General features: G+C 41.4%; 1 protein-coding gene across 9 annotated transcripts in view; it reads right to left on the bottom strand.

The window, feature by feature from the left end:
* Positions 1–19,605, bottom strand: part of LOC121951210 (receptor-type tyrosine-protein phosphatase mu) — a 211,096-nt gene that overhangs the window by 65,883 nt on the left and 125,608 nt on the right. For 6 of the 9 annotated variants that reach the window (XM_088085802.1, XM_088085798.1, XM_088085796.1 and 3 more), the window contains 5 exons: positions 11,490–11,763; positions 7,746–7,782; positions 6,155–6,229; positions 3,747–3,882; positions 1,197–1,226 (listed from right to left, as the gene is read on the bottom strand). In XM_088085802.1, the coding sequence (XP_087941928.1) occupies positions 1,197–1,226; positions 3,747–3,882; positions 6,155–6,229; positions 7,746–7,782; positions 11,490–11,763 (552 nt within the window). The remainder of the gene's footprint in view (positions 1–1,196; positions 1,227–3,746; positions 3,883–6,154; positions 6,230–7,745; positions 7,783–11,489; positions 11,764–19,605) is intronic. The other 3 variants (XM_088085801.1, XM_088085803.1, XM_088085797.1) reach the window with 2 other exon arrangements.

The raw sequence follows: 19,605 nt of genomic DNA, 5'->3' as shown, positions 1-19,605 counted from the left end.
GACAGCTGTGATCTAATATGAGTGACACACAGAGTATTCAGAGTAGTATTATCTCCAGGTGTATTCTGAGATGTTCTTTGATGTGAGGCAGCCTCCTTTCTCTCCTCTGATCACAGCCATCTCAAGACAGATTAAGCGGCATCCATCACAAAGACCATACAGAGGGAGCCTATGAGCTACAGCAGAGAAGGCAGAGCTGCAGAATAAGCTTCTTTACCATTCAGAGGTGTGATCTGGAATCATCTTTTCTATTAAGAGCGAATAAAGCAGCGCTGAAGCTATTGTTTTATGCTTTTGGAGACATCTAAATAGAAAGGAGATTATTCTGTGATCACATCAGCTCGCTCAGTAGGGATGCAAACGTCTTGTCAGCTAAAGACACAACTCCACCATCACCATAGAATCAAATGGGATGGACGTGCAATAACCCAAAAAGACATGCTTGAGAAAAAAAAGGGAAGAAAAAGCATGAGATGGTTTGACGAGAGGATGGAGTAGGGGTAAAGAAAGACTAGAAATCATCACATGCATATGGAGCCTCATTGGGAAGATCGACATGTTAGCTCATGCTTTGTTATACCTAGAAATACGATCAATTCATCATAGAGTTTTTGGCTGCATTTTTGGTGTTTGCAGAGTTTATACACAAGTGTACACAATCTGAAGCTCATTGAGGTTCTGGGCACAACTAAAGCACTGTGATAGGCACTTCAAAAAATCTAACTTTGACAAGTCAACAGAGATGAAATCATTGGAGGCAAATGAAAAATTCACACTCAGTAAAAATGCAGTATATCTCCTGCATTGATTTTTTTTTTTTTTTCACAAGATGAGTTTGGCAGCCGTACAATCATTAAGGCAGTTTAGTTCATCATTTGATAAACAAACTTCTTAAAAGTCTAGAAGAAATTATGTTTGCAATAACATCTCAGTGGCAGGTTTTGTGTTGTGGGGAGGGGGTGCAGCTGTGTCTGCGTGCTTTCGTCAGAAGTCGTGCCAATGTGACATACAGCGTGATGTGCTCGTCGTGTGGAGATGCATTGGAGTGGCGTCCTCCGTTCCTCCAGCAGAGATTACAGTTGGGCCTCTGTAATGGCTCTGAGCAGGAGGAGGATGACATGGCTCTTTGCATGCATGGGAAACATGTGTGGGTGAGAAGAAGCATGGCACTAACATTACACAAAGTGGTTACTTACAGGTAGTAAGTGTAGGAGTGATAGGTTCTTCTGCCGAGTGGGGTGGTGGTAGGATTTAAGCAGTGGAGGAGGGGAGGGGATGGAATGAAAAGGAAAGAAAAAGTAAAAATATATTAATGTTTGAAAAAAGAGTAGAAATGAACAAAATCAGATATGGTGGCATACGTGGAGGTAAACTAGTGATCATGAGGGCAAAGGTGATCGCTTGGAGTCATGTCATGCTTTGCAAGGGGAGGGGGGGCTCGGTACAGTAAAGTAGAAACTAATTATATCGATATTGAGCTATGATGGCAAACCAGACGCAACCACGCTACTCGTCACTAAAAAAACCCTTCTTTTATGAACACATAATTTTATACACCTATAAAAAATTACCATATCTGACCTCCGAGGTTAAAACTTAATGAGTGCTTTGAATGTCTAAACACAACTCAGATTCCCTGTTGGTAATAGTAAATTACACAAAATTCAACCAATGAAGTCATCTCCATCTCTGGTTTGATTAAGGCTAATTGAAAACAATTCCATTACTGAGTGCTGATTTTCACATCCACCCACTGATCGCTGTGCTACACAGACAGGGCCTCGCTGTAGAAAATGAAGAATCTCATATTACTGTCGAAAATAAACATAGAATGCAGTAATTATATTACTATGCAACTATGCCTCCTCACTACTCAATCTACTGCACTGAAGTTTACTCAACACGAGCTATCTAACATTAAAGAGACAGCTCGCTCCCTAATCAGAAACACATATTTTTCCTCTTACCTGTAGTGCTGTCTATTAATCTAAATTGTTTTGGCCTGAGTTGCCTAGTGTGGAAGATATCGGCCGTAGACATGTCTGCCTTCTCTCTAATTTAATGCAACCAGACAGCACTCTGCTTGTGGTGCTCAAAGCCCCCCAAAAAATATTTGAAAAACTCAACAGCAATGTCTCTTTCCAAATGTTTCCATAAACTGGATACTTTAGATAAAACACAGATCCTAGTGCGAGCGATTTCATGTGGGAACTATTTTCTTCCCACTTAACTACCCCCGCCAATCGTATCACCACGAGGGAAGGAAATGTGCATCTACTCATGGACGAGAGGCTCGTGAAATTGCGAGATGTAAACGGCGTTCTTCTCAGCCGAGCTGTAACGTTAGTTAGCTCAGTGGGGCTAGGTGAGTTAGCAGTAGATGCACGCTTCCTTCTGCGCAGTGATACGGTTGGCGGGTGCAGTTCCTAGCTGGTCCAGTCACTGATCCAGATTTCTCTTTAGTCATTAGTTTAAGGTCCACGTGTTATAGGTGAGCACATATTCTATTTTATTTTAAAAAATGCAAAAACCTTGTTGGCTTGAAAAACAAAAAAATAAAACAAATTATAAGAATAACAGAAACGGCCCTTAAAAATAAAAGCTCCATGCTCTGATTTTAGAACATTGTTAAGATTTTAGGAAGTTTTGAGGATTTAAGGACACTTTTTAGGATTTTAGGACGTTTCTATAATTTACTGATTTTTAAAAGTGTGTTTTTTAACAATCTTGACACATTCACAAGCCACTTGTGGTCCATTCAAAACGAAGCCACGACTCACCAGTTGGAAACCACAATTCTACATGAAACTGCTCTCAACAAGATTTTTGGATTATCTGAAGTAACTGGGTCATGATTTCTGAAAAGAGAAATTGCTGTTGAAGTTTTTTAATGCTTTTTTTTTCGGGCACTTTAAACACCACAAGACGAGTGTCATCCAGTTCCGTTATATTGGAGGGAAGGCAGACATCTCTACTGCTGATATCTCCAACACTACAGCTACTCACAAAAAACAGTTTAAACCGATAAACAGCACTAAAGGTAAGAGTAAACATTTGTATTTTTGATTTTATGGTGAACTGTCCCTTTAAGGAAGAACGTTCGCTAGTACAGCTAACACATTTTAGGTTTTACCGGGGACTATATTCTTTTCACAATGGAGATATTAAAAGAAACCAACTTGTGTCCACCAGAGAAATATCTGCAAAAACTGACATTGTGTTATTTCAAGCCTTGCTGTGGACAAAAGGGGGTTGATATTTGTTGAGCTTTAGCTCCCCTGATAGCTGGGATATGTACAGAAGACCTCTCTCCAGTATGGGGTCCGGGGCTAATGTAAACTTAGCCTTCAGCTATGTGGCCATCCTCTTTCCTTTTGAGCCTTTCATCATATTTTCTTTCTTATCTCCTCCCCGCCTCTCTCCATACCACGGGCCTCAAAAACTGTTTTTTTCCTATTCCCATTCCAATGTCATTGAAGCGCTGCGCATTTGTTTGAGGGTGCCGTGGAAACGGATTAATTTTTCATGGCACACTGTATCTCATGGCTGTAAACAGCCTTAATGGGGCGTATCAACATAATCAAATTAATTATTTACTATGACGCTGACAATACTACCGTTTGAGGGAGGAATATACGAAATGATGAAACAGAAACTACTTATGTGTGAGCACTTCGGCAACTTTAGCTCAACCTCTTCCACAAATGTGAAGTAGTATTTCAAGGAGTAAGAAAAAAAAAGCTTACCTTTTCTTCATGAGGAGTACCACTCCTAAGAAGATGATGACGAAGAGGAGGATGCCGGCGATGACCCCGGCAATCTTCACCGTGTGATCCGTTTGTTTCTCGGGCTCCACTGCGTCAGGTTTGTGAGTGGCTGCTCCTGCAAAACATCACAATGCAGAGAGATCAAACAAAGAAAGTGGAATTAATGTGGCACACTGTGAAACAAATCTAATGACCATTTGCTATTGTTCTCCATGAACCAAACAGCAGAGTGCACATCCATACTTTTAGTATTTCCCCTCATTGATTCGACTTTGTGGAGGTCTGAGGCTGATTAATCAATACGCTGATATTCTGTGACATTCTGTGGACCATAAATATCAATACACATTTACTGGCTGGGAGTAATGTTTGTTTTGAAAGTAAGTGACTCCCTATTGTTGTCAAGACTCCACCTTGTAGCTGGACATCAGCGCTTTGTGGACCAGGCTGCACGGGGAGAGATAAGTGTGAACCATCTTTACCCTTGGTTAATCATGTTTGGGGCAAATGGTGGCTGGGCTGTAAAAAATGTAAGGATGCAGGACGGAAAAGATAATACCCAAGAAGATAAAAAAGCCTGAAATAACCAAAACATTAAATATCAGCTCGGGAGAGGAGATAGCCAACAACGAGAGAGACAAAGAGAGAGGGAGGGGGGAAAAAAGCGTCTTGTTTTAACAGCGTCTGCTCCCCGGGAAGTGATAAGAAGCACTCTGAGGAAAAGCAACGTTCCTGGAATGACAACTGTCCACCTGAACAACACCATTATTCCTTGTCACCGGGGGTAAATTTAGAATGATAAATTGTTATGTCAGGCCAATCTGTTAGAGCGGACTCTCCTCTGCGCTGCCATTTTCTCTCCCTATCAAAAAGGTAAATATCTATCCCCGGCTGCTTTTGACATATTGTTCTTGCTCCGGTGTGTTGTTATCAACAGCCAGGCATTTATTTAGATATAACTTTTTAAGGCGGAGCTGTGGCGGATTTCAAGACTGGTGACACATTAACAATCATGTCTGAATGGGTGGTGCAGATTTTGTCCCAATATACTGTTACAGGATAATCTTACAGAAATGCTGTCAGTGACAAATCCCCATTTGAGCTGTGAGTGCTGTACATTTGCTGCTACAAGTCAATATTCTTCCATTCGAGCCTGAGAGTTTGAGATTCACAACAAGTAGAAACTGAGCAGAATTTTAATAGTTAGACGCCGCACTTTTGAAAACTTGCCGGATCTTAACGATGAGCATTTCAGCATCCTTTTGTGTGTTTACAGTTGTCGCAACCGCCACCTACCAACACTTAATCTCCCCCCAAAATAATGAGAAATATTCATGAAAGAGGATTAACTCTTGTCAAAAATCTCCAACACTGACACATCAAATGACGATCGCACCTCAAACAGGTCTTTCATGTCCGGTAATGCCGAGAAGATGAAGGTAGAAGACACCGTCTGCGAGTCTTTGATTTAATCACACTGATTCTATGCAAATAACAGGACAATAAACAAAACCACACACATGCAGTAAACCACTTGTTTGTTTTCCTGGTGAGGGAATCGTCAGCATGGCCGCCACATTAAACCTGTAATGCCGGGATAGCTTGCTTTGCCTGGAGGCCACTTTTGCAAAATGACAGGAGGCCAGGGGCCCAACACATCTTTTTAGGATTTTAAGATGTTTCTAGGTTTTTTGAACGTTTCTAGCATATGAGGACATTTCTAGGATCATAGGCTGTTTCTAGGATTTTATAATGTCTCTAGGATTATAGGATGTTTCTAGGATTTAAGACAGGCATGTCAAACCGGTCCACAGGGGGGCCGGTGTGGCTGCAGGTTTTTGTGCCAACCAACCAAGAGCACACAGTTTGACCAATCAACTGTCTGAAGACGGAGATCAGTTGATTAAATGAGTCAAGTCTGGTGTGCTGCTACTTGGTTGGAAACAAAACCTGCAGCCACACCGGCCCCCCTGTGGACCAGTTTGACATGCCTGATTTAAGACCATTGCTAAGATTTTAGGACGTTTTGAGGATTTTAAGACGTTTTGAGGATTTTAGGACATTTCTAAGATTTTAGGATGTATCTAAGATTTTAGGACATTAGGGGCTTATCTAGGACCTCTGTCAGAGGTGCAGGGGATCCTCCACTCGCACTTTTTTAATAAACAAGCTCTAATTCGATGCCGTTTTATGCACTTTGGCACCTTATGTATTCCAAAAGACAATAAATAATAAAAGAAACAATAATAATATTATTTTTATTGGGAATTAGGAAATTGCTGGGGGACTCTCTGTACACCCTAGCCAGATTTGGCCCTCGGGCCATATGTTGAACATTACTGCCACAGTGGGTTAAACCAAGTTGTGCAGAAAGCTACGGGTCTGACCTGTTAGTTGGTTGTCGCCGGCCGCTGGGGCGATGCGGATGTAGGGGGTTGTGAGCTGAGTCACGAGTATGGCGGCTGAGTAGAGTCAGTGGATCCAGGATTGCATGCAGTTGAGAGAGACAGAGAGAGAGAGAGAGACAGGCCACACTGAAGCTGAAAACAGCCACACCAACAGTTCTCATCATCATGCAACACTGAAGCAGAGAAATACAGTATTAGAGAACATTTCACAATTTGTTTTGCAAAGTTAGCGGCAGCAGTCATTTCACACAAGTTCATATCTTTGTGAGAAGTGCATTAAAATGTTTCCCTTCGGGTGAGAAATTGCTTATATGATCTTTCTACTTCTAGTGCGTGTGATTTTACATCAGCCCATTGAGCCATGTAGATGGAGATATCTGGAACTCTGCACGAGATCCATAGTGGAGCGGCAAAATATACATGATTGTCGGGGCGTGTGACAGGACCTCCCATGGCCCCGAACAGAGTGTGACTAGGGCTCCCTCCGGCCTTATCAATTCTGCTCCCCGATCAATGGTGCTTAGACTTCATCACCTTTAATGTGTGGAGCAGGACGTACGAGCAGCATAGCTAAGTACATACAGACCTCAATGGGCACACAGGCTGCCTCCCGGTCAGGGGAAAACACATGTTCTTAGTCAGTGTATTGATGTAAAGACCATATCACACATTAAGTCACTCACGAAGGGTTACACTTTAAAGTTAAGTTAAAGAGGACCGATTATGCTTATTTTCAGATTCACACTTGTTCTAGCAGAAACAAAAAATACATGTTTATGTACTTTAATGGCAAAAAACCCATATTCTCCTTTACTGTCTGTGCCAGAGGAGCTGTATTTACCCTCTGTCTCTGTTTTGGCTATTTTTCCAGTTGTTATGTATCTCAGCCAAGGAGGTTAAAAAAAGAGAGAAGTCACAGCATCATATCACAGGACCCAAGGAAGAGTCCAAAAACCCAGAAATGAGTTAGCATTTGAGCATTCACAGTTTCCTTGTCTTGAAAGATTTTTTTATTGGGTTTTTGGTTGATGACTGAAATAATATTGTAATGTATTGTTCTACAAAAATAAAATATGTCTGTAAATAACCCAGTCGTAAACATTACACATCTTAAAAAAGGCGGTTGCGAGCAAGTGGCAAAACATGCTGGACAGCGCTGCACAAGGCTTGTTGTGGTGGCAACATTAAGTCATGTGACCGTGGTGTAGTTTGTTTATAGTCTAATATTAGCTTCTTACTTCATAACATTTAGGCTTCAAAAATCCTGAAAGTGGTGTTTATTTGTTAAGATGGTCTTGCTGAGCAAAACATGTGAGTAATCCAATGGAAAAATCTCAGTTTTTGCTCACAGGGATTATTTTTAATCCCCTGGATTATCATTTATTACCTACATCTGACATTGCAACATCATACATTAGATAGAAAATCAGTAGTAGGTCCCTTTTAATGATGCAACAGTGTTAAGACGTGTCAGTTTGTATCAGTTTCCTATTAATTTTGTTAATTATCAGAATCATGTGCAAGTGATGTTAGCAAACATCCTCATTCACACTATCTGATCTGTTCTTACCTTTGGTGGCTACTCGAACACAGTCGATTTTGGTCTCCTGTGCAAACAGACAAATTAAAATGAGAAAGAAGAAGGAAGAAAATGAGAGAATCAGAGTTTAATATGACACGCATGCACAGACATGAGACAGCGGCAACAACACCTCTCCAAGAACCCATGGTTACAACAAAACAGCTCGGCCAGTTCCACGCTGTCCCCTATCATCTGTTGAGCTCAATGACTGTGACACAAAACGCAGTTAGGCGAGAGGGCCTACAGCACAGATTAGTGGTGCTGAGCTGCTGATTTGTCAGCCAACAGCGATCTGTCGGCAGCCTGCGGCTCAAGGTGGTCAGCCACTGTGGAGAAACCAGAGCCCTGTGACAAGCGACACCAACCCAGCATGCACGGCTCCAAAATGACACGTCAGGGAGCCTTTCTGAATATGTAATGGAGTTTGAGCTCTGACAACAGCCTTCAACAACACACAAAAAAAAGCTCTTGCTGCTGGCAGAGAAGTTGGTTGTCAACAATGGTCTGGTGAACAGGAAAAAGGACACAGACAGGAACGAGGAGGCAATGAGTAATACAACACAAAAGACATGAGAGCCGTGTCCCTGTGTTTGACCCAGCCAAGCTGTCCAATGAGCAATGAGCACACATGGGAGACACAGCATTTAGAGGCCTAGAGAGGCATAATAAAGAGAGAAAAAAAACATCAGTGTTCACGTGACCGTGCATGTGTATTCACATTACAGCTGCTTTTAAGCTGTCAGGTGGTCCTTTTGTTAAAGGCAACATAACGAGTTATATTAGATTTTTTTTTTATTCAAATAAAAGGCAAAAAAATTGTAGGTATGGATGGCACTCACCTTCTCTAAGTGCTAATTTAATTTAAGAAGCCCACACAAATCACTCCAACATTATTAGACATTAATTAATGCTTGCGGTACTATCCATTGACAGTGATGGCATAATGAAAGAGAGTGCATTTGGCCGCTGTAAATCAAAACACTGAATATATGAAATAATGTCAGAGACAAAGCTTTGTACAGTGTCACCAAGGGACTCTTTCATTTTTATTTGTGCAAGGAAGAGCACTGTAAGCCAATTCATACCACTCACAGATTCGACCTGAAAAGTTTCAGAGCGCCGGTGCTTTACTCTCAAGAGCAAACTCGCTAATTGGATTCAGCCCTGCCGCACATGTTATTTCTATTGCCTCCTTAAAGACGTGCTGGCGTTTCTCAAGGAGGCTGTTTACGGCGATTCTAATTCAGGACCACAATCGGTGGGGCTCTTGAAGTCGCCATCGAGCTGTCTGCTGCGGCCCCGTGGAGGGGGGGGGGCCCGCCAAGGGCCACTTGATGACAGAGGCTGCGACCTGCACGATTGGTAACCCCGTTGTTGTTTCCTGCCTCCCACACTTAACTCGCGCTGGGACGACTGCCTCTCTTAAATGCCGTTGATCAAAGGCTTGTCTGGCATTTGGCATAAAGCTCCATACGAAAAGGCAGGAGAAGAGGGGCCACAGTAATGGAGGGAGAGCGCATGTCACCGCACAGAGCTCTGCATTCCACGCTTGACCCTGCTGTAGCTTATTAAGAGTGTAGACAGTGCTGTTGGTGCAGCCCACCAGAGAACTGACACATCTATCAGAGGCCAAATGCAATTTTGCTGCTGCGTGCATGTGTCTGCCTGTGTGAGCAGCTACTGTGTAGAGTCAGGGACTCCTGGACTCAGCCACTTCAGCCCCTTTCAGTCGCCCAGTCAATCAATCTGTCAGTCAGCCTGTCATTCTCATTAAACCTACCATAATATTTAGCATCGTTTTATGTAAGCCTGAAAGTGGATATGCATATGGTTCAAAAGAGAGGCCAGTTTTGAATATATTACAGTAAGTCCTTATTCTCACAACCCACATTCAGTTTTGAGTTGGAATTTTTCTGCTGTCGGTGCTAAATTAAGTACACAAATTAGACGTTCTCTCTCGACTCTGCTTATCTAATTGTCTAGTTGCTGAGGTACTGTATATACTTATTAGCACAGCACTGTAAGACATGCTGTCAAATAATAAACTGTCAACCTGGCACGCAACACACAACATGTAAGTGTGTTTTTCTGCCTCTCTTTGTCATCTTTGTTTTAATTCTTTGGTTAAACCAGTAAAAGCAGAGCTAATATCACAATGTAAAGAGACTCCATTACCAGTAAAAGTCCTGTATTTAACATAAAAGTAAAAGTACACAAGTATTACCAATTTTTATTTACAGTAATAAAAGTAAACTTGTTATGGAGTGTATAATAGTATTGTGCATTATATGACCGCATTGTTACTGATAAATAAACGCATATGCAGCCTTAAAATGAAGTAGGTGATTGAGATGATGATCTCTTAAATTACGTAAAACACTTTTATCATATGTTTCTTAATTTGACCAGGCTGCTCTCATTCAGTCTCACCTGTGTGCTGCAGGCTGTTGTCCAATCATGGATGTGTAAACAGACCTGGAAACAGCCTTTCAGGTGGGATCAATTCATTCCTATAAAATTTGCTTAGTGGCACATGAAGCCAAAAAAGCTCTATTTACATCACCTGGACCTTGTGCATTAGAGACTGGAGACTAACAGCAGCCGAGTGTGGCCAAGTGAAGCTAAATGGCTAACTACAGGTTTAGCGCTCTGGTAACTGGAACACAGATCAAATTATTTAATCGTAATTAATGTCATCAGACCGAAAGGATCAATTTCCAACAGTGAAACCAGTCATTTTGCTGAAGTTGTGACACTCAAAAAAAGTGTGCCTACGGATTTACAGGCATCTCTTTCACAATGAGAGTCTATGGGAAAAAGTCTTTTTGGGCCCAATGGCATCATGCGACAGACCCTGATGGTGTAATTCCACTTTTGGCCACTATGTAAAATTGGGTCCAAAGTGCTGTTCCAGGGAGCTTGTGGGGACTCATGTCTATGAAAGTTGCTGAATGGTGCATGAAGCCAAAAATGCTAAACTGCTGTATACAAAATTACCCAGATGACCGGTGCAGCTTCCTCATTATTGGGCCCATAGAGCCGCTGACTTGGCTACTTCCAGTTTAGCGCTCCCCTTAATTGAATGGAGATAAAATTATTGAATCTTGCAGCTCTTCTCGACTTTTAAAATCTTGATTGAGAAACGAGTCATTCCACAGGTGTTGTGATGTTAAAAAATTAGGTATCTACTGATTTATATACATCTCTTTCACAATTTAAGTCTATGTGTCTGTTGGGAGTGGGAAGTTGTAATTCCACTGTTCAGCCACCACGGAAAGTGGCTTCAATGTTCGGGCACACTTGCTGTTGGCCTGCGTACAACCCAGGAAATCAGGGTTTGTGACCAAAAATCTATGTTGACTAATTTTAAGTTATGTACGTTATAACCAGTAGGGGCGCTAATTTGTAAGACATCATCCAAACACTGTGTATAACTTTTTGTAAGATATCAAATGAACCACTGAATGAGGATATGTTGATCTTAAAAGTGATGGTCAAATCCATGCATGAGTAAAAAGTACAATATTTCCATCTGAATGTGGTGGAGTGGAAGTAGAAAGTAACAAAAAAACCCCCAAAAACTAAAGGAAAGCATTTAAAAAAAGTTGCTTCGTGAAACAAACACAAACTGGCCAGATTTTTCAAAAATGTCACATTTGAATAAACCCTGTATTTTTAGTGCAACTTTAACTGACATTGCATAAATAGAATAAAAATTTGAGAAACACCCACCCCGTTGGCTGTGCTAACTGCCTGGTAGTAGATGCTGTAGCTTTTCTGAGGCAGCAGAGGGGCGTTCCAGTAGCCGTTGTAGGTCTTGTTGTCCCCCACAGTGAAGGGCTGGGGTGAATGGATGCCGCCGGCAGGGAACTGAGCTGTGAAATAGTACTGGGAGTTCAGGAGCGTGGCGTTCTGGAAGTGAATGGGAACTGGGTAGCAGCGCAGGATCTCTGCTGTGCCTCGTGCTCTGCGTGGACGTTCCTCCTCCACCACCACCTGGTACGCACTGCAAACACAGGACACAAACAGAATTGACAGACTTCAGTGGGCCAAACAGGCGCTTGCAGAACAGTGCTGGCAAATTTTTCTATGTTGCCTGTTAGAATTACAAAGTGCAAAAATGGCCTCTTTATGAATGGCACAGAAATGCATGCTGCAAAGCTCCAATTCTCAGAGTACACCAAGAAATTGTTCTTTATTTAGACGTGAGAGAGAAGAGATTTTTGGACGGATAATACATTTCTCATCCAGCCATTTCAGATTTGTTTATTAAAAGTTTTAGTTTTAATGTCAATATTTCAGGATAGATTACAATACATGACATGGGATGTGAGTCAACATTAAGCTCCTCCAGAGTTTTCTTTCCAACATCTTTGTGAATAAAGTCAATAGAAGCTGAAATGAACTCTTCCTATCTGTAAAAGCACAACATTTTGAGCCCTTTCTGTGATTTCTTTTGATGTACAAAAGTTAGAAAACAGACTGCAAGCTTAAAGCAAGAATGGATTAGCTTACACTGTGCTGTATATGAGGTCATGAAGTTACAGGAAAAAGGAAGAGCATCAAACTTTTACCAATAATATGACAAGACAAAAGAGTGTGACTTCATGTCTACAGAATAGGCATTATAAAGTAAAGTAGTACAAACTTGTTAATTAAGCGTAGTAACATTTACAAATACGCTCTATATGATTTTCAGAGTTGAGATTATTAAGTGTCCCCTTCTGGCAATAACAATAATTTATCGTCTCTCTTACATGGCGGCTGAAATGTCTCACCTGTCCCACCCATGGTCCCGTCCTGCTGGCTGTCCCTTTTACACAGATGCCGTTTTGGGGTTGTTACTACCTTCGTTGCTGGCTTAAAGGCGAAACAACTCTCAACCCCAGTCTGCTTTCTTAACATTTATACAGAATGGCAGAGCAGCATAACAACACTATATTCCCAACTTGAACGAGCAAGAAAAGAGGAAATGATTCAAAGGTTGTCTGCACACAGCTCTCAACATGTAGTGACTGAGCTGGCAGCTAACTGTGCTAACAGCACAGACAATTCTAACAATGGCAACAGTGCTGACAGAGCTAATAGTGTTTACCAAGGAGGAACTGAAGTGTGGGCACTATGCTTATACGATGCCATCATCCCTAAGAGGCCATTTACATGGCGACGGTTCTTGCATGAAACATAACACTTGTTATCATTCAAACTCAGATTTTTTAAAAGAAAAACTAAAATTAAAGACGTTTCCAGTTTTAGTAGGACCGTTGTCATCTTAACATGGCCTAAATCAGCAGTAGCCACCATACACACTGAGGGATTGTGATAACAGTCTCTGCTCAGGATGCCATTATTCCACTACATCTTTACATAGCAAACACTTGTTTGCTGCTATATTAATGCTTTGAATATCATATAGAGCTCCTTAAAATAATCAAATAAGAACATAACATATTCACTTGTGTATGTAAACAGGGCCTGACGCCTGACGCCATTTGCATTTTCATTATTTAACAACTGAAAAGGTTAACGGCACTTTCCATTTCCTCTCCATCCAAGCCTTGTGTTTAGCTAGATCAAAACTGCAGCCCTCTGTGCCTCTGACAGAGATGACATTGTCTCTGAGCCGGCCACTTAGCTTGAGGGGGAGACTGACTGTCTTATAGACTTTCATGTTAGTATGCATCTCGCATCCACCTGGTAAATCTATTGAGTCGCTGAGTGACAAAGAGTCTGTTTACAGCTGCCACGGAGAATAACCAGCCATGATTGGGGACTAGTGTTCCATTTCCAAAAGAGCCATGCAAACAACAAGTTATTATTACACACGATGGAGCAAAGTTACAATGCTCAATGAATGAATGCATGACGAAATTTATGAATGAATGAATACTATGATGTGACATGCTCTGGTTCTCTAGTTTTGGAAAGCTGATTTCTGGTTTTAGCATGTTTCTTGTTCATAATTGGATTAAATTAATGAATAAATAATGAATGGATAATTTGCACATTGTTGAACTAAATTTTTATGTGTGGAGTTTTTGACCATTAGTAGCAATTTTTTACGACTGGGTGCTTATTTTGTTTGTGTAATTCAAATGCAGGGAGGATGCAAGGTTACGCATTACACAAACGAGAAAGGAAAAGCATTTAAGGTTTTTGTTAGACCTCAAGGATACACAAAACATGAAGGGCCCTGAGGACACCTGGTATTAACATGTGATCTGTATCTGGAAACAATATCTGGATACAAATAGACAATCCATGCATTTACACATGGTAATAATAAGCCTTCCCATCTTGATTCTGCCAGCATTGTGATCAGATCTCAATATGCACCAGCTCTAACCTGCAACCACATTTTTTTTGTGAGGGTGAGAGTTAAAATTTCATGTGGTCTCATTCATGCATGATGCAAAAGTCTCTACAGTGATAGAGCGACAGCTGCCTCAAACAGGTCTAACCCGGGTTAATGCGCATAGACAGGTCTGCTGTATAAACATGAAAGGTCTACATAATCATGAGCTAAATACATTTATAAACTAACACAATCTGGTCAAATATTTCGCCCGCATCCGATATTACCTCACTCTCTGCACCTCTCCTCACAGTTCTTCTACAACTTTAGTTACAACCAGAAACAACTCTTACTGAAAGCAAAATGTTAACAGCGGAATAATGTAATAATGCAATAAAGTTGCAAAAACAGACCAGTGTTTGGTCTGTTTTTGCAACTTTATTGCATTATTACAACTTTAGTAATATCTGCTTTTTGACATTCAGCAGACTGTTCCACTTTCTGACCAGAGCAGCAGCACCAGCCTCTCGGCCCGTCTGCCACACGGCAGCCTTCAGTGTTGATATGCTGTTAATCAGATAGTGCCGTGGGTGGGACATTGAGCGAGGTAACAGAGCGACTGCAGACAGAGGAAAGAGGCGGCAGCATCAGAGCCAAAATAGCAAATTGTACTATTAATCAGTTTTTTCAGTGACTGAGTTAAAAAATAAAAAGACAAAAAAAAAAAGAAAAATGATTTAAATAATATCAAAAGACAGTGTTTGACCAAATCATATGCTGCTGCAGTTACCTGAGAACTCAGCCAATATTTGCATGGAGGGCTTATGTGGTTAGTAAATGGGCTGAAATTTGGGCCCTTTATGGGATCGTCCACAGGTTCAATGATGACCCTCTTCTAAGTGCCCACATGGGTGGATTTACTCAAGTGGGCGCCGCATCGGTTAAAACCCATTGACTTTGATATGAAGAAACTGGAGGTGCTGAAATGCTAACTCTTTTCCAGATTTAAGAACTTATTCCTTGAGTACTTCATTGGCTTGGGGCTATCTTGGAACCCGTAAAAAATGGGCCCCTCATACAAATGCTATCTTGAAAAGTTGAACAGGTGGCGCTACCAGTGTATATATCAGTCCAGAGTCCTGGTATGCAAATTCAGCCTGTTGTCACTCCAAACTCGTCGAATAGAGCCGCTCTGTCAGTGCTTTCAGCATACAAGCGTGACGCCAAAAGCCACCTTTCATGTTCAACTGGAACGTGGCTGGACGGCGTCAGATGAAAACCCACTCAGACAGAGCTGGTGGCATTATTGTTATACGCTGGCGGACGCGTCAACATGCAACGTGTACAGGTGGCATCACTTGAGAACACTGCCGGACAGAACTGGTTCTGTGCCCATAAAAAGCTGAAGGACAGCATCAGGTAATCACGCTGGGGGGTTTTCTGCACTTTACCATGTGCCTCTTTTGCCTAAACCTAACCATCTGTAACTTTGCTTATGTGCTGTTGCATAAACATAAGGAACGTGCTGCTCCATCCCGCCATGTGCATTTGTTGTAGTCACTGTAACAGCATCCCAGAACATAAACAGCTGACGCATAAGGATCCCTAAAATGTCATAAGTAGACAGAGTCGCACCATGTGTTGAGTTGGGATGAGAACGTGTTTGCAAATTAGATAGACACACTGCAAGCCAGAACTCCTCCAGATGCAGTCTGCACAACTCTGATCACAGTGCATTCTGTGTGCAGTTACACCTATCATCGGCATGTTTTTTCTTTTTTTTGTTTTTTCATGTTTTTTGGGTTAGGGTTAGGGTACAAGGATTTTCCACAAAGATCCTTTAAGTGTCATCCTGAGACCCATCCCTCACCTCTACAAGATATCAAAAATGTTTACAGTGCACCAGTTTCCCTTGCTCAAAGAAACAGCTTCCATGTGTGTTGATCCCAAATTAGATTGATTGGAATTAATACATAAATAAATCGTGCACTTGTACATTGCTCTCATCGTGATTCAGCCTTCTCAAAATAGCTTACCAACATGAGTCTATTTTGTGAGCAACCACTTCAGACATTGTGAAACATTGCGTATTTATCTAATTCATTTCATGCCAAACAAAGATGACAATAAGCAAGGCCTGGCAGAATGTAGAGCTCTGATGACCCTGAACATTTTCCCTTAGCCTGAATTACTAGAACAACAAATAGAAAAACATCTGTGCTGTAATGTCTGTTCTCTTCAGCTGTATGGTCGCAGGACAAACAGCCCTGGAGATGATCAATTGTTCCCCGCGGTTGGTACTCTATGATTAAGTGTCCCCTTCTGTGTACAGCATGTGCTCTTTAACCCTATAGTTTATCATAAGGTGCTTGCAGTGTCATTAGAAAATCCCCCTTTGCTCATGGTGGGTGTGTCCCAATTCCTCAGAGCTCTCCTATTTAGTGCCGGGTTGGGAGGTGATGAAATATTTAATCCTGCTGAGAGTCTGCAGGAGAAATCAGCCTTTAATTACTGTCCCCTATTGAGAGCAGAGGTCAAAGGGCAGGAGCAGACCGTACACGGGAGCCCCTTAAGAAGCTGCAGAGTGGCAGAGAAATAAGTGATGAGGCTGCATGGAGGCCAAAACACTGTAGATCTGATGTGAGCCATGAAGAGACTTTAGAGTATTTAGAATATCTGCTGTCAATCATAGTGCAGAGACCCTCACATTTAACTCATGAACAAAAACTCTTTTTAGGATATTTCCTTAGAAAGCCTTCTTACATCTTTATTTTTATTTTAGAAATCAGTGATGCTTTAAAATGATGACCACAATAACTTTTGTTTTGCAGTAGAAATGCACGCTTACTCCGAGCCCATATTGGTATTTTATATTCCAAATCAATCTGCAGATAGTGAAATAAAAACAAAAGCTGGCTTCCCCCCGGGTGGCTCCTTATGATATGATGATGTGGTGGTGCCATGACTTAATGATAGACACAGTGTGAATGGTACTGCCTTTCCTCAGGCAAAATACCAAGTGCCATAGGCTATGAGGCTCCAAGGGTAAGAGCTCTTGTAATGTGGAAATCTAAACCACTGCTTCTCTTCCACAAAATATTCACTGCGGCGTGAAACTAAAAACTAGCTCACAATAACTTTGCAATTTAATAAAAATGTTTTGTTCATCTTTGTAAGTGATAGCGACAATAAAACCCACTTGACTGGTTTCACTTACAGCATCTTTCAGCAGCAACTTGCTGTGTGCCTATAAAATATTTTCTCTGTTTTAAAAAATATACTTTTTCCACCTCAGCTGCTTATAAAATGTAAGAGTGAATCACGAGTTTAATGCTGGCCATTTGAAAAACGCAATGATCCCTTTTTTTTCTGTAATTACTGCTGTCATGTTAATGTGCCTTTGAGCAGCTGACACCTTGTCACGAACTCATGCTGAGTTCACAATTTACATTCTGAGTCATTTTGACAGACCAGAGTCATTTAGTCATATTCTTGATTTAGTGTGACATGAATGAGCAACGAAAAAACAACAAACAACAGATGAACAAGCAGGGCTTGATAGCAAGAACAAAAAATCCTTTATAGCTGATGTTTCATTTGATCTGATGGCAAACAGAGAATTGCAAATTACTTACATTGATACTAATGGTGATTACTCAGTAATGGAAGTATTTAGATCATTTGCTGAAGTAAAAGGAGCATTACCACAGTGTAAAAATACACCATTACAAGTAAAGGTCTGCGTTCAATATGTGAATTAAAGATATACTGTGCAGGATTCTCATACTTGCTCAGATAGACTCGACTGATAGACTAGATACAAGATTAAACACTCAATCATCACTTATGATCCATTAGAGGTGTGTTAGAGTGTATTTATCTACAGAGACTCTGCCCTATGCCTGTATTTTCTTATTTTCTTCTTATTTTGCTATATTCGGGATGTTCCTGGGTATAGCGCTCAGGAGAGGCCAAGACTTTGTATCCAAAATTAAGCAACAAAATCGGGGAAAAAGCGCTAAAAAATGCATATAAAGCGAGGTGAAATGCAAGAGGACAGAGCTGGGGTCTGCTTTCACTAATGATACTGTTCAGAGATAGTAACTGACAATTCCTGCATAGTATACAATATGTTGCTCAGCATCACAACGGACCAAAAAAATGCGGGTGTTGTAAGCAGTGGGTGATGTAACGCACACTTGTCCATTTGAAACAATGGCGGCCAGCTGGTAACAAACAATCTTGTATTACAGCTAAACGGGAAGCTAACAACATGTTCCTGAAAACATTTAAGGCAAGAAATAAGCAAGTGTCAGAATCGTGGTTTATATTTCATCAGCACTTCTTAGTTTTACCATTTGATCTCCGTTTTTTCAGACTTCATTTTCATTTCACATGACACCAGCTTCCTGCTCACAAAGTCTCATTATTACAGCTAAAAAAGGCCCTAAAATATGTTTGTGAAAACATTTAAGAGGAGAAAAAGACAATATGGTAAGACAATCTTGGTTTATATTTGATCAGCACTGCCTAGTTTACAGTTTGATCAGAGTTGGTCTGAGTTTAAGAGAGAGAGCGAGAGAGGGTCGGGTCTGTGTCTAGATCCACTTCGATACTGTGTCCACAGCATGGTCGGTGGGAAATACAAAAATGTGAACGTAAAATCTGTAGTTCAAGCAGCAGCCCGAGATCCATGAAAATCTGCTGAATGACATGTTTTACTTCATCTGGTGGAGTTTTTCTGGGCGGTAAACAGAGAGATTTAGGCCCCAGTTAGATGATGATTGGTAAAGAATCCCTTTAAGCCAATCCACACTGTTGCTAGCATTGAACAGCTTCAGCTAAATGTTAGTCGTGTTCACAGCCAACTAAACGTTTACGAGCATACAGATCACAGATTAAAAGCAAAACCTCAGGAGAGGAAACTCGCAGCTCACCCCAAATGGCTCTGTGAAAGCTGCGTAATTGTCCTTAATTCCAAAACTGCTGAAATCCTTAACTTCCCTCCCTGAGCAGAAGATGGAGAGACAAGGAGAGGAGAGAGGAATGAAGGCAGGAGCTGTACGAGCAGAATGGTATAAGCTGTTAAAAGTGGTCTGCCAGAGGGGCCGGCGGGGCAGACCTGTATTCCTGCAGTAGCGTTGCAACCTGAGCTGACACCAATTAGGCCTCCTCCAGCCTTGCTGCCCGATAGATTTCAGCTCTGCCGCCATGTGACGCCAACCAATTATGGCGGATTGACTCGGAATCGACTGGATTGTGACCTGAAACTCAGATTTATTTTTCATGTGGGCTGATAGGGGAGAACTGCAGGCTGTTTGAGCAGATGAGGGAAGGGGTACGGGGAGCATTTCAATCACTGTCTCTCTCTCTCTAATGCTAATCGGTTGGCTGTGTATGCCTACGAGTCTGATTTAAGAGCGGTTGTAAGTAACACACTTCTCCTGACCCAGCATCCTTCCTCCATGAGTCTGTCTTCTTACTCTTTAAATTTCCCTTGTGTCCATAGAACTATAAAGCAAACAAATTAGAAGGTGCCATAGATTACGTTTG

This window comes from Plectropomus leopardus, chromosome 12, assembly GCF_026936395.1.
Source record: "Plectropomus leopardus strain MGB_pleo_1.0 chromosome 12, ASM2693639v1, whole genome shotgun sequence".
NCBI lineage: Eukaryota > Metazoa > Chordata > Actinopteri > Perciformes > Serranidae > Plectropomus > Plectropomus leopardus.
This window is presented reverse-complemented; position numbering and strand designations above follow the sequence as displayed.